The sequence below is a fragment of the Ceratotherium simum genome, chromosome 32 (assembly GCF_057802395.1).
Source record: "Ceratotherium simum simum isolate JZ-2026a chromosome 32, ASM5780239v1, whole genome shotgun sequence".
Lineage (NCBI taxonomy): Eukaryota > Metazoa > Chordata > Mammalia > Perissodactyla > Rhinocerotidae > Ceratotherium > Ceratotherium simum.
The window spans coordinates 8,880,157-8,895,679 of NC_141931.1; the positions used below are offsets into that span (position 1 = coordinate 8,880,157).

Below are 15,523 nucleotides of genomic sequence, written 5' to 3' on the forward strand. Positions count from 1 at the left end.
ATAACTTAAGAGTTAAAACTTAAGGGTTTATAATATTTTCAAACTTTAATGTGCTTCCTTGGAATGAAAATTTGAGTGACAAGCTTATAAGTTATATAAATTTGTGCAGAATTCTTTGGCATGTAAATTTTAAACAAAATTTTTACATGGATTTCATTATTCCTACCTTCTAAGTATCTAGAGATTTTCTCCAGTCGGACTGGCATGTGAAAGTAAAAAAAAAATTTAGACATATAAATATTAATGCATGCATAATATATCCGTTACTGAATTAAAAACTAGGTAAAATAGTCCAACCTGAGGTTAAATCAGAACTTCTGCCACTCTTTTTGTCCTCTACAATTTCATAAAATGGACCTATGACTTGTAGCAATTCTTCAACTTTCTCAGTCATGGGCATAGTTTCAAGAATCTGTAATCAAAAGAAACAAATCTTGTGAAATCACAAACAATCTGACCTACGCTAGTATCAAATAGTATAATATTTACAATTCATTTATTGATAATTTTGAGATTTTAAGTTCATTTATAGACTCTCAAAGTATCTATATTAATCACATACTTAATGTATATACTCACCTAGACAAGTTTCAAGTATATTAAAGATTTAAAAGTGCTCTCATTTTGAAGACTATTTTACATAAGCTTCATGTAAAATTATGTCATTCTTGCATACATTTTCAGCTTATATGCAGTTTTACAGTGGCCACTTGTATCTTTAGATTTAACAACAACCTCGGACTCATTAGTCATTCCCCCAGATTTATTGTTCATTCACCGACTATCTTTTTTTTTTTTTAATTATTTTTTTGAGGTCTTATTTGTTTACAACATTGTGCAATTTCAGGTGTACATTACTATACATCAATTTCTGTATAGACTGCATCATGCTCACCACCAATAGTCTAGTTTTTATCCATCACCATACATATGGGCCTCTTTACCCCTTTCGCCCACCTTCCCACCTCCTTCCCCTCCGCTAACCACTAATCTGTTCTCTTTATCCATGCGTCTGTGCATCTTCCACATACGAGTGCACATTCTTTCACAACAGAATGTAAGCTCAATGAAAAAGAGCCTTCATCTGTTTTTGATCACTCCTGTATTTTAGTTAAAATTCTTGTTCAAATGACGTGCTTTTATTTTTAAACCAGATACAGGAAAGATCATCAGTAGTCTATGGTCATTAGCAACTCGGATATGATTCTGAGCTGAGATACACCCAGCAACACCACCACCATGTGTGTTTGTGGGCCTGGGAGTGGGGGGTGTTGAGAGAGATTATACAGAATGAACTATGTTAACAATAACTAGTTTTGGTGATTATAATTTAATTTTATGGCTCACAGTAAATTATCTAATTGCTGTTCCTGTCAACGGATGGGAGTGAAAAGAATGCTTTAATCATAAAATTACCTTTTTGCTAAAGAAAATACTTCTTATTGTAAGGCTGGGGCCACTAGGGAGAGCATTTTTATAGCTTATTACATATACATGATTTGTAATATATTTGGATTATAATAGTAATTCCAAGAATTAGATTCAAACCAAGAATTGGAACCATAAGGTAATGTTTACTTTGATATGACCAAAGACACAGCAAATAAATGGTAGAGATATGATTCAAACACAAGTCAGCACCCTTTACACTATTCCACACTGGAAGAGTGTATATAAACACTTGATTGAGCAGAATCTGGTAAGCCTACCACATATCCCACCCTGACCCCTACTCACCACCTCCTTTGATCCTCCTCCAAACCAGATTTCTTTTAGTTATCTCTCAATTAAAAATTAAAGCAGGCCTACCTGATTCAGTGTTTGGATTTCTCACACCCCATAAAGTAAGAGAGTGAATTATGGACTTGAAATGTCAGAACTAAATAAATGGAGTATGTGCTGGTGCTAAGCAAATATAAGCAGAGTAATTTTTCTTTCAATAACCTAGAATTTCAGTAGTTGATATAGTCAAGACACAAGTGGCCAGAGCAAGATACACCCAAAATTTAAGAGGTTACTCTCTGAAGAAGAAAATTTATTATTTTTTTTCCGAGGAAGATCAGCCCTAAGCTAACATCCGATGCCAATCCTCCCCTTTTCTGCTGAGGAAGAGTGGCCCTGGGCTAACATCCACGCCCATCTTCCTCTACTTTATATGGGACACCGCCATATACCCAGGATCCGAAACTGCGAACCCCAGGCCACCAAACTGGAGCACACGCACTTAACCGCTGCACCACCAGGCCGGCCCCAGAAACTTTAAAAATACAAAAACTTGGGCCAGCCTCGTGGCTTAGCGGTTAAGTGCACACGCTCCACTACTGGCGGCCCGGGTTCGGATCCTGGGCGCGTACTGACGCACCGCTCCTCCAGCCATGCTGAGGCCGCGTCCCACATACAGCAACTAGAAGGATGTGCAGCTATGACATACAACTATCTATTGGGGCTTTGGGGGAAAAAAAAAAAGGAGGAGGATTGGCAATAGATGTTAGCTCAGAGCCAGTCTTCCTCAGCAAAAAGAGGAGGATTAGCATGGATGTTAGCTCAGGGCTGATCTTCCTCACAAAAAAAAAAAAAAAACACAAAAACTAAGAATAATCTTCGCCCTTTGCAAAATTCTCTCCCTTACTCCAATGTTGAAATAAAAGAAATGGCACACACACATAGTCACTCTCACACACACACACACAAGAAACAAGCAGATGGGCTGGCCCTGTGGCTTAGCAGTTAAGTGCACGCGCTCTGCTACTGGCGGCCCGGGTTCGGATCCCAGGCACGTACCGACGCACCGACGCACCGCTTCTCTGGCCATGCTGCGGCTGCGTCCCACATACAGCAACTAGAAGGATGTGCAACTATGACATACAACTATCTACTGGGGCTTTGGGGGGGAAAAAAAAAGGAGGAGGATTGGCAATAGATGTTAGCTCAGAGCCGGTCTTCCTCAGCAAAAAGAGGAGGATTAGCATGGATGTTAGCTCAGGGCTGATCTTCCTCACAAAAAAAAAAGAAAAAAGAAACAAGCAGAGAGAGAGAAAGACACAGACAGAAAAGGTGACAGAGGCAAATCTCAGTCTAGGTAACTACTACTTATCCTCAGAGATTTTATGTAAAGTGTAAGGTAATTAAGTTAATTCAACTGGATTATAACATCCAAATGAAGAATGTTGTAACAGAAATATCTGGTAAGCTGCATGGACTCTAGAAAAGCAGCATCTGAAGCACAGTAATTTTTCTTGGTTTCTCCAGCACTTTTCCTCAGTGAGAGACATCACTTCTGTCTGATGAAAATATACTAGAAAGGTACTGGTATACTGTACTGTAAAGCAAAGACTACACTCCTTGAGCTTTTTTGTCATAGGGACACATCTCTTAAAGCCATCCAAATCCCAGTGCTCTACTCTCTGTTCAACAGACAATCTTATCAATACTAATCCAGTTTCCCAAGTGCCTCTGACATTTTGAGGGATGTCCCATATCTCAATCCTGAGTATGCTGAGCACTAGAAAAGCATATCACCCACTGTAAGCTAAGAAATTGGCATTTTGGTTTTTTCCTAAACTTCCAAAAGATGGTTATCATGAGTCAAGTCTTAAAAAACAAATCCACTTTCACTACTCAGAGAAGGCCAATGTCCTGGACTTGCAGAGCTATTGACCAGACCCTCCACCATGGTAACTTTCAGGTTCCACCCTTTGAGACTCTGTTCTAATCCTCCCTCTATTACAGTGATTACCTCATCCTCTTAGAAATCCTGAAATAGCCTGGGGTATGCTGGGGCATTTGTATTTCTCTTTTACAAGATCCCCAGGTGATTCTAATGTGTAGTCACAGAGTTGAGTCCACTGATCTCTCTTTAAGCTCCAAAGACATAATAGACATTATTCAAATACTGGCTGAATTTTCTTGAAATCCTCATAAGATAGCCTGTAAAGTTTGTACAGAAAATAGAATTTTATACTTCTTTCTGATTATGAATCAAAATAAATTTTATTTAAAGAAACACACATGGGCCGGCCCCATGGCTTAGCGGTTAAGTGCGCACGCTCCGCTGCTGGCGACCTGGGTTCGGATCCCGGGCGCGCACCAATGCACCGCTTCTCTGGCCATGCTGGGGCTGTGTCCCACATGCAGCAACCAGAAGGATGTGCAGCTATGACATACAACTATCTACTGGGGCTTTGGGAGGAAAAAAATAAAAAAATAAAATCTTAAAAAAATAAAAAAAATAATAATAATAAAATAAACACAGATTTCTCCCCCAAACCACATTAGTTACTCTATTCCCTCAAATCTGAAATCCTATTAAATTATTTTAAAAGAATTTTTGATTCTAGCAACTTTTTCAGCGATATTTCACTGGAAAGTTTATAAATTATGAAAAGCAATTTTCCATAAAACATTATCTATTATAACATATAAATTAAATTAACAAGGTACCCTAAACTCTTGAAATCAAAGGCATAGAATGAGACTTATACTAAAAGAGCAATTCTTTTTTTTGGTGAGGAAGATTGGCACTGAGCTAACATCTGTTGCCAATCTTCTTCTTTTTGCTTGAGAAAGACTGGCCCTGAGCTAACATCTGTGCCCATCTTCCTCTATTTTGAATGTGGGACGCTGCCACAGCATGGTTTGATGAGCGGTGTGTAAGTCTGCACCTAAGATCTGAACCTGTGAATGCCAGGCCACCAAAGCAAAGCAAACAAACTTAACCAGTATGCCAATGGGCCAGCCCCTAAAAGAGTAATTCTAAAGAGCAATAGTACAGTGATTTGTGAACTACATTTAAGAACATGATTTGATAACTGCTTCAGTTAGTAAATTATTGCAATTAGAAAAAGTCCCAAATCTAGTAATCAGATCTTTGGGATAATGTACTATCCCACATGATTATCTGGAAAGACACAGTTTTATCTACTGATGTCCATAAAGCTAAACTCTAAAAATAACTTAAAAGACTAACCAAATTTTCAATCTATGGATATCCTAATATTTTTAGATTTATCTCTAAAAGTTTACCATAAACTTTATTATATTCACAGTATGAAATGAAATTTTAAAAGTATGAATGAAAATAGTTGGTGTATTCTTTTAGTTAGAGTAGTTACAGAAGTCTACAGGCACAGTGTAAGTATTTTAAGACAGCTAAAAGGCAGGAGTATAGTTTTAATCTTTCTTGGAAAAAAACAATAGAACACACATTGTTTCATCCCCCTCCCACTTTGTGGCTACATCATTAATTAACAAAATTGGATAGGAAAAATGGGTAAATTTTATTTAATGTATCAATTCAACTTTACATTACAGAAGTGTGTCCTAAAAATTATAATGCTATTTAAGGTAAAGAAAAAGGAACATGGGCCTTTTTGGCTTTCAGCCAAAAGCACTAAACTCTGCCCTCTGTTATAAATAAACAAAGTTCACTGAAAAAAAAATTGTGAAAATGTAACAAAGGGCACAACTTTGAGCAGTGTACAAGAGATTAGAACCAAAAAAAAAAAAAAAAAAAGTCTGAATCTGCAAAATAGAAATTACTGAAGAGATTAATGCTATAAAACCATCTGGCAAAAAAACTATTCCTTTCCACAGACTTTCTTCATGTTCAAAGATAATTTATTTAAGATTATCAAACAGATCCAGATTTCACAAATTCTGATCCATCTCCAACATAAAAGTGGTCCTTTATAAAAAGGCACTAAGATTATCTTTAAAATCTATGATTTCTTCATAAATTTGCTCCTCTAAACAATCCCTTGAACAGACTTAAAAGAGCTAGTTAATAAGGAACGGACTCCTTAGTAGTTACCAGAGAAACTAAAAGTATCCTTATATTATTCTGCTTCTGAAGGATCTTTGCGTTCACAGAAAAATGCGTGTTACTGAGAAGTCCAGTGATAGGAATATCTCAGTTTATGAGTCAAAACTTGTACAAGAACACCGTTGGGCATTCTTTTAACTATTTCTCCTCAATAAAAAGTTCCAAAGCAGAAGTATTTTCAAGACAGCCCAGGTACTTCCCAGATTCCTGAGGAAGGGACATCAATATTTTAAAAGATTCTTATTCCATACTTTTGCAGAAGTTGACTATAGAGAAAGATAGGGAAGACGAAAAACAAAAAAATATCAAGATATCACCACAATGCGATATATCTTAAGGAAAAAACACTCACCTTAAGATGAACTTTGACGAGACAGATAAAGCCCTAATAAATTCAATAGTCTAGGGTCTATATTCTAACATATGACAATCTCTTTGTTCCTTAAAACAAAGAAGCTAATTTGCCTGATAAAATTAAATTAGAGCCGCTTTGAATATTTTTATTTCCTATTGTGAATTATTTTCCCTACCTTTTTCATTTCTTCAACATATGCAATCATGGCTTCCTCTTTGGTCATATTCCCCAGTGAACTCCAAGCATCCCTAGAAATGAAAATATCCAAATAACAATAAAAAGACACTTGATTGTCAATTGCTCAGAATACAATTTATAGTTGATGGTATAGGGTCATTAATTTAAAACAGGCTCTACTTGGGCCGGCCTGGTGGCTTAGCGGTTAAGTGCGGGCACTCTGCTACTGGCGGCCCTGGTTCAGATCCCGGGCGTGTACCGACGCACCACTTCTCCAGCCATGCTGAGGCTGAGTCCCACATACAGCAACTAGAAGGATGTGCAACTATGACATACAACTGTCTGCTGGGGCTTTGGGGAGGAAAAAGGAGGAGGATTGGCAATAGATGTTAGCTCAGAGCCGGTCTTCCTCAGCAAAAACAGAGGAGGATTAGCATGGATGTTAGCTCAGGGCTGATCTCCCTCACAAAAAAAAAAAAAAACAGGCTCTACTTAAAGCCCTATTACGTTTCCAAAGCATCTCTTTAAATGCACCGCCTTGAAGAAAAATATCACAATGAATAAACTGGCAAATTAAATAGTATTTAAAACTCAATAAGTATACAACCCATCTAAGGCTATAAACTATAGTCTATAGCCCATCTATAGTCTATAAACTATTTTCTGTAGATTATAGAGAATATATTATATAGACTATAGACTGTTCATAAATATTTGCTAAGAACTCTTGAAAAGTTTTGATATCATTATAAAGGAGAGTTTTATACTGAATACTTTAGAAGACTCTACATGAACTGTCACAGCCATGTTTTAAAACAAATAGAAGTTCTAGTTAAAAGTTTCCATTAATTTAAATAAGAGTCTAACTTATACACCTGATAAATGCAAAGTTTCTTACTTCTAAAAAAATGAAAATGTGAAAGACAGGAAAATTTTAAACCCCTAAATAACGAGAATAGTCCTTTGAAATTTTTGCCTAACATGAAAATCTTTCTTTTTATACTTTTCCAGAAGCAGGTGAACTCCACCAAAGGTCAATACTGAGGAAAAATCATAAAGTAAATAAATAAATTTCTTGAAACAGATTAAATAACATATTGCTATTACAATTAACCTATTATTTTATGACTATTCATAAAGATTTTAGAAGAAAGTATAGTACTAAGAAATTCTCAAAGGAATTTAAGGACTTCCAACTCAAGGTGAAGAAATTTAGCCATCAAAATGTGTGGCTCTTTTTTTTGTGTGTGAGGAAGACCCGCCCTGAGCTAACATCCGATGCCAATCCTCCTCTTTTTGCTGAGGAAGATTGGCCCCAGGCTAACATCCGTGCCCATCTTCCTCTACTTTATATGGGATGCCGCCTCACCATGGCTTGACAAGCGGTGGGTTGGTGCGTGCCCAGGATCCGAACTGGCTAACCCCGGGCCACCAAAGTGGAGCAAGCATCTGTGGCTCTTAAGACATGCTTCACCAATTAGCAAATTCCGTTCATAACATACAGTTTATGTTAGACTACATTAGACGTTTTGTTAGATATTTGTAAAGTCTTCAATAATATTTAAGAACATTAAATGTTAGTCAATTGGAAAAAATGGCAGAGGCATCTCTGGATACTTTATGATTCTTTTAAGTATATTAAAAATCAAATTTCTATTCAAGCACAGTGGGACAGGAGTGACAGCTTTAGATAAAAAGTCAGCATGGTGGTACCTGAGTCATGTTCCTAGTTACTTCTTATCTTAAAAGCTCAAAGCAAACACTGTCACAAACAAAAGTCCTTATTTTTCTTGGCAGGTAAAAGAGACAGGAGAGTTTGTTTGTTTATTTAACTTAGTTTGGGAGTTGCTCTTGGCATAATAAAAAGAAAAAACTCCATAAAAGGGAAGACTAACTAAGAGTGCTTTTTTATCTTTGATGCATCTACTCCGTTTGGTTTTATTGTTTTCCTCTCTTCCCTAAGTTCCTATTGGGGTGAAATTATGTTAAGAGCACCTGGAGGATAAAAATTGTATCCAGTACCTAGAACCCTTTATGCAAAGAATAATGCATAACCACATAAATAACAGTCATATGATAATTATGTCATTAAACTGAAAATTTTTTCATGGCTTTCCATATAAAATTACCATTTATATCTTCCAACAGGATCCCAGAATCCAGGCCTTGAAAGTTTACAGGGTCCTTCAGTTGCCTGCTTATAGAAGCTATAGAACTTGAGCATCATTTCATTTGTTGGCTGAAATGAACCTATTAGAAACATACATCAAATACCGATCACTTGGAGAATACAATTCATAATCTAAAACTATAAATTAGCTTAGCTATACTAATAATGATTTTTAAATATTTCATTAGTAGTTCAGACAACAATTTACTCACTGCTATCTTATAGAAACAAAAGTTATGACTGTTAGTTGCTTTACTCCTTCACTGCAAAAAAAAAACCCCCTCTGATTTTATACTTTAATAACAATGCCTAAAATAGCTCAATAAATAAAAAAATAAATGAACAAACCTGCTGTAGGTGTAACCAAAATAACTGGCAAATGTCACTTAAAAAACAAATATATTAAAATATAGAATAACTATTACACAAGTGTAATAAGGTATTTTTATTCAAAGATTGTGACAAACTAAAACTGACTAGCATAAATGAAAAAGTTAAAGGTATACTCTGTTTAATAAAATTCCAACAGTAAGAAATTCAACTCCTCTTGGCCAAATTTCAATTTCTCAGTGGATAAGGAACTTTGGCTAAAGCCAACCAGTGTGTACTGTGGTAGAAAAAGAATCCAAGATAAAACAGATTTCTCATATCCTACCTCTGTAATTTTGGACACATCAGTGTCTTTGAAGATCAGTCTTCATATATGTTTCTAGCATATCTACAACATTTTTAATGTTTAAAAATTTCAAACTCTATGAACAAGTGCTATAAGTTGCACTACTTTTAATAACAGGGAAAATTTGGAATGTAAATGTTTTATAATATATAATTGGCTAAATATGATACACACATACAACAGAATAATTTATAACTACAGCCCTTAAAAATTATATTGTAGAAAAATATAACGGCAGGAGAAAATTTTCATGATCTACTATAAAAGGAGAAAAAAACAGCAGTTTAAAAAGAGCATATCCAGGGCCGGCTCCATGGCTTAGTGGTTAAGTGCACGCGCTCCACTACTGGCAGCCCGGGTTCGGATCCCAGGCGTGCACCGATGCACTGCTTCTCTGGCCACGCTGAGGCCGCGTCCCACATACAGCAACTAGAAGGATGTGCAACTATGACGTACAACTATCTACTGGGGCTTTGGGGGAAAAAAAATAAATTAAAAAAAAAAAGAGCATATCCAGTACAATCCATTTTTGCAAAACAAGTATTCAGATACATAAAGAGTAGAGTGGAAGGAAACACATCAAAATGTTAAAAGAGCATATCTCTGGATAGTAGGCATACAGATTAGTTTTATTTTCCTTTTTGCTTATTTGTGTTTAAAAAATTTTACATTTAGTGTATACTACTTTTATATCAAAAATTATTATAAAAATAAAAACTAAAACTGTAAAAAGATATTTTAAAAACTTTATAGATTACATATGAACAGATAATATGTAGTAATCAAAAGCCAGTAGTTTCTAAATGTTGTGAAAATTACGACACAGATAAGCTGAGAGCTGGTGTTTCAGGTTTGGCCAAGAGTGAGTAATTAACTTCAAAGTCACAGTAATAATTGTCTACATAATATATGCTCATTTAGACATATCTATTAGATATGGTGTTTCAATGATAGAGTTAGTCCTTTATACAGCAGGGAGAAAAAAATGGAGAAATTACAGTTAAAAAGGGTTACCTATTTAAATAACACAAATCTAAATTTAAAAAATCAAAAGCCTTGGGGCCGACCCCGTGGCTTAGCGGTTAAGTGCGTGCTCTCCGCTGCCGGCGGCCCGGGGTCGGATCCTGGGTGCGCACCGAGGCACCACTCCTCCAGCCATGCTGAGGCCGCATCCCACATACAGCAACTAGAAGGATGTGCAGCTATGACAGACAACTATGTACTGGGGCTTTGGGGGAAAAATAAATAAATAAAATCTTTAAAAAAAAAAATAAAATAAAATAAAAATAAAATAAATAAATAAATAAATAAATAAAAAATCAAAAGCCTCATCTCCCAGCATCTTCAGTAAGTCAATCCAGTAAGATTTAAAAGTTTATTGGTTAAGATGAATGATATATACATTAGAATAGATTATAGCAAAACTGATTACATTGAATGTATTCTGTGTGTAAGACACTGGATAAAGTACACTGTCCTCAAAGTGCTCAGGCATGATATATTTGATGTATGTGTTTAAAACATTATCTACGAATTTAAATGTCTAGAGGCCAAACGCATACCAAACATAGATGCCACAGGATTTGTTATAACCTTAGGCCTTAAATAAAGATTAAGTAACAAGGAACACAAAACTATAAGATCTTACTCTTTGCAAAATAGTCCAGGCAGATCAAACAATTTAAAAGTATTATTATAAAAATATTTAATAATTCATTATAACAATACTTCTGCTTCAATTAATACCAATTTACTTTCAGAGGATAACAGTATACTGAAATAGTCCACCACACATGCCATTTGGTATCTAACTTTGCAATACCTTCTTCAATGCTATGTAGATACACTCTATTTACATTTACATGGGTTTCTTAAGTGATATATAATGTCAAAGACAGTACACTAGACATCAAGTCTAGCTTTATCAGTTTTCAAAAAAATATAAAAATGTGTGGTTTAGGAGAAAGGATTAAGGCACAACTTATATAAAACTCTTAGAATCATGCCTTTCTATAAACCTCTTAATCAGACATTTAAAAAATCAATACCTAAATAAGTTCCTATATTATTTCTTTACATTATGTTCACTCATCTTTCAATGCCCCATATGTCCTCCTCCAATTCAATGTTTGAGATTACAAAAGGAATACTATTTTGTGTACTGTATATCTGTTTTTAAAACGTTTTGAATCGGCACTTAATGAATTTTTATTGATGTTGAATATTCATTACTTAGCCAAATAATTAATAAAAACAGAACATGATTAAATACTACAGTAATATATTAATGGTGTAATTAGTTGTACACTCTGGCACAATAACAGTACTTAAACACATCATTTAAAGATTTTATTTATTCAGTTTTTCCCCCCAAAGCCCCAGTAGATAGTTGTACGTCATAGGTTCACATCCTTCTAGTTGCTGTACGTGGGACTCGGCCTCCCGTTGGACGGAGAAGTGGTGCCTCGGGGCGCTCCCGGGATCCGGGCCCGGGCCGTCAGCATCAGAGCGCGCGCACTTAACCGCTAAGCCACGGGGCCGGCCCTAAACACATCATTTAAAAATACACGTTTATTGTGAACAATAATTCATTTAATGCAAAAAGATATCAATGAAAAGTAAAAGTCCCCCCTCTAAGCCTCTCCACAGAAAAAATACTTGAATAACGGCCTTAAACTTCCCAACACTGTCCAAGACAAAAAATTACAAATTCAAAAAGCCCTGTAAACTCCAAACAGGATAAATATGAAGAAAATCACACCTAGACACGTCATCCTCAAACTGCTGAAAACCAAAGCCGAAGAGAAAAATCTTGAAGGCAGCCAGAGAAACGACACATTAAATACAAGAGAACAACTTGAATGACTTTTCTCCCAAGCTGCAAAGAAGGTCCAATATAAAGAAGGTCCAATATAAAGCAGATCCAATATAAGTATAAAAAAGAGAACACTAGTACAATAGTAAAAAAAAAAAAAAAAAGTAGTCAACATAGTATATATACTAAAATAAATTGTTTTACAAATGAATATAACTGTTCTTTCCTTTCTCTCCTTTCATACCAAAAGTTTTCAAAAAGCCTTAACCAGTAGACTTGATGACTATGCGGTACCAGGCGTCCCCATCCCAGTTTTTTTTAAACATACCCAAATCCGCAGTCATTAAGTGACAAGACTTCTGTTTTCGACAACAAAAACTACTTAAAATATGGATAGCATATTTGTCTCCGGCTTGAAAGATCAGCAGGTAACTAATTCACATTCGATACCTCCCCTTCAATTACATTCCTTCTAAACGCAGAAAAGAAGTAGGTTAAATAAGCAAGGCTGCAAGCAGAAAGCAGGTTAGAGGAGATGAGGTTCCGAAACTGGGGCCTCGGGCCTCTGCAAGAGGCTTCTTCAGCGGGGACCGGGTGCACGTACCATTTTTCGGCAAACTCTGGATCACCTTCACCGCCGCCTCAAACCTGGTTTCATGCACGGATCTCGTGTCCGCCATCTCCAGCCGCCAGCGCCGGCCCCGCTCCCAAGGTCTGTCGGCTGGAATCAGGCAGCAGCAGCACCAGCTTTCCCAGGAGCCTGCATGAAACTGGAACATGGAGCGCAGCCGCGGATCAACATGCCCAGAGGGAGGAGGCCCAGGAGCGCAGCTGGTCAGTTCCCCGTTGCCCTGCCCCATCCAGGCCACACCGACCGCGGTGGCCAGGCTCCTTCCTCCTCCCCGGGGCGTGACCAAGGCCGAGAAGCAGGCCCGCGTAGACACAAAAACAACTCACCGAGAGGAAGAGCATCTCTACCAGAAGGCGGAGGGGCTCCGGCCACCGGTGGTCGCGGAACCGCCCTCCCACCCGCAGGACCCTGGCGGAGCAGCCACACCCCCCATCTCGGCGGGGTCGGTCTGTCCGTCCGCGCCCTCCCCACAGCCACGCCCCAGAGCCGCCGGAGGACCCACGAGCTCCCGCCGCCGCCGCGCAGCAAACTCCACCCACCCGCCCGCGGCCGCGGCGGTGACGCGCTGTCCGTCGGCCCCTGAGGAGGAGGAGAGGAGGAGAAGCGCGACGGTCCGGTGCCCGCTCTCTGACCAGGGCGGACCGCCGGTCTGCGCCAGCACAGCTGTAGCGGCGGGGCGCGCACGGGCCGCGGGCTGGATTCTGCGCCTGGGCCCAGAGCCGCGCGCGTCGGTGCCGCTGGGCGGAAAAATGACTCTGCGGTCCCCAGAACCTGCCCTCTTAGATTAAGATTTCAGGAACGTGATGGGACAGAAGCAAAGGGCTTTAGTTCCGGAAGCCTCGGTGAGAACCTTAAGTTCTGCCATTTAAGTTCTGTGACCTAAGGGCAAGTTACTTAAGCCTCTCCGGTGGCAGTCTTTGTAGCACCCTAAACGGTAGATGAAAGGATTAGGATGTTGGATGGAGGTGCCTAGCAGTGCTTGGCTCGCAGCTCTCCGACAGCTTTACCTGTCCCGAGACAGGGACGTCCGAGCAACAACCAAAGGGCAGGAGAGGTCGCCCGCTACTAGCCTGGGCCGGGGCAGGGAGGGCATCTTCTCCCGCACCACCGCTAACGTCGAGCCCCGGGGAGCCGGGCACAGCCCAGCTCCAGCCCGATTTAATAGGCGACAGGCGTGGGGGAGGGGCGAACGATGAACCAATACGGATCAACCCCAGAAAGGGGTACCCTGGGCCTCCACCTTTCTAGCACAACGCCCCGCGTCCTCAGATATCTAGGAAGCGCCCCAGGCCCATAGAGGGGGCACTGACATTGTTGGGGGGGTGGAGTTCTGCCGCCCGGAAATTCCAAAGTCGCCAGGTCGTTTCTGTCAGTTCGGGATGGGTTAGGAGGGTTACTAGTGCAAATCTAGCCGCAGCCTATCAGTTACTTTTCGCTCCGAGCCCCAGTGCCGGCATTTACCTTGGTACTGCCGGGCAAGGCCTGTCCGGTAATGTCCCCGACGCCCGCCCCTCGCCCTGCCCCTCGCCCTGCCCCGCGGACTTATGGGAAATGTAGTCCCCCGCCCCTCCCCCCCCACGGCGGCGCTTCCGGGCACCTCCCTCCGGCGGCCGGCGTTCCTCCCACCTGTTCCGGTTCCGTTTCTTGGCTCTGCAGACGCTCGAGCCTTGCGGTGGAAATCTTTCTTTTTAACTGCGTTGGACTCTGTGCCAATTCAAAATACTTAGCGCGTCCGTTTCCAGCAAAAGGGGCGCGCTTGAATCGGAGAAGTGGCCTCTAATTTCTTGCTCTTAATCCTTACTAATTTTGAGGTTATGTATATAAAAGCAAAGAATGTCGTTTAGGTAATAAAAGCTACTGATTACTGAGTGCCTGGTTGTTGCCAAACGTATGACACGTATTCCAGAAACGTGTCTGGAGGGTTTTTACGAATGAGGAAATTAAGACTCATATTAACTAATTTGCCCAACGTCCCACAATTTAGTAAGTAGCAGAGCCAGGAGTCAGTCAATCCAAAAAACTCTTACTTTAAGTTTTGGACTTTCTTCCATGATACCAAGGTGTAAGAAAATAAGTTTCTCTAATTTACTCAAACTAGGAAGACTGTGTGTGTTTAATGTGTACTGCTTTCGCTACTCTTTTCTTGCTCTTTTATGATATCCTTTTCAGTTCCTGTCTATTCAGTCATGCATACTTATAAAAGTCTTCTAATCTAGGACTTCATTTTGACAGCTGCTCATAAAGCTTATGTAATAAGCTCAGTCTAGGGTGGTAAACAGACGTAATATAAGAATTACAACATGATGCAAAAGTGTTAAAATTGAAGGATATAAAAAGAGCTATATTATGTGCATCAAAAGACAACTACGTGGGGCTGGCCCAGTGGGGTAGCAATTAAGTTGGCATGCTCTGCTTCGGTGGCCCGGGGTTCACAGGTTTGGATCCTGGGTGCGGACCTATGCACTGCCCTCAAGCCATGCCAAGGTGGTGTCCCACATAGAGCAACTAGAAGGATGTAAAGTTATGACATACAACTGTCTACTGGGGCTTTGGGGAGAAAAAGGGAAAAAAGGAGGAAGATTGGCAACAGATGTTAGCTCAGGGCCAATCTTGTAAAAAAAAAAAAAAAAAAAGACAACTACAAAAATGTTAATAATAGCACTATTTGGTAACAGCCCAAACCTGGAAACAGCTCAGTGACCATCAGCAGTAAAACAGGGGCCGGCCTGGTGGCATAGTGGTTGAGTTTGGGGTGCTCCACTTCTGTGGCCTGGGTTCAAGGATTCAGATCCTGGGCATGGACCTACACCACTCATCAAGCCATGCTGTGGCCGCGACCCACATACAAAATAGAGGAAGATGGGCACGGATGATAGCT

The 15,523-nt window shown here is 39.5% G+C and overlaps 1 protein-coding gene across 4 annotated transcripts in view; it reads right to left on the reverse strand.

Moving 5' to 3' along the window:
* Positions 1 to 14,123, reverse strand: part of ACBD5 (acyl-CoA binding domain containing 5) — a 42,819-nt gene extending 28,696 nt beyond the window's left edge. Inside the window, exons 1-5 of one of the 4 annotated variants that reach the window (XM_087420681.1) lie at positions 14,107 to 14,123; positions 12,619 to 12,784; positions 8,483 to 8,603; positions 6,352 to 6,424; positions 298 to 412 (exon numbers count right to left, since the gene is read on the reverse strand). In XM_087420681.1, coding sequence (XP_087276807.1) covers positions 298 to 412; positions 6,352 to 6,424; positions 8,483 to 8,603; positions 12,619 to 12,694 — 385 coding nt within the window. In that variant the 5' untranslated portion in view covers positions 12,695 to 12,784; positions 14,107 to 14,123. The other 3 variants (XM_087420680.1, XM_014783585.2, XM_087420679.1) reach the window with 3 other exon arrangements.
* Between the last annotated feature and the right edge of the window lie 1,400 nt (positions 14,124 to 15,523).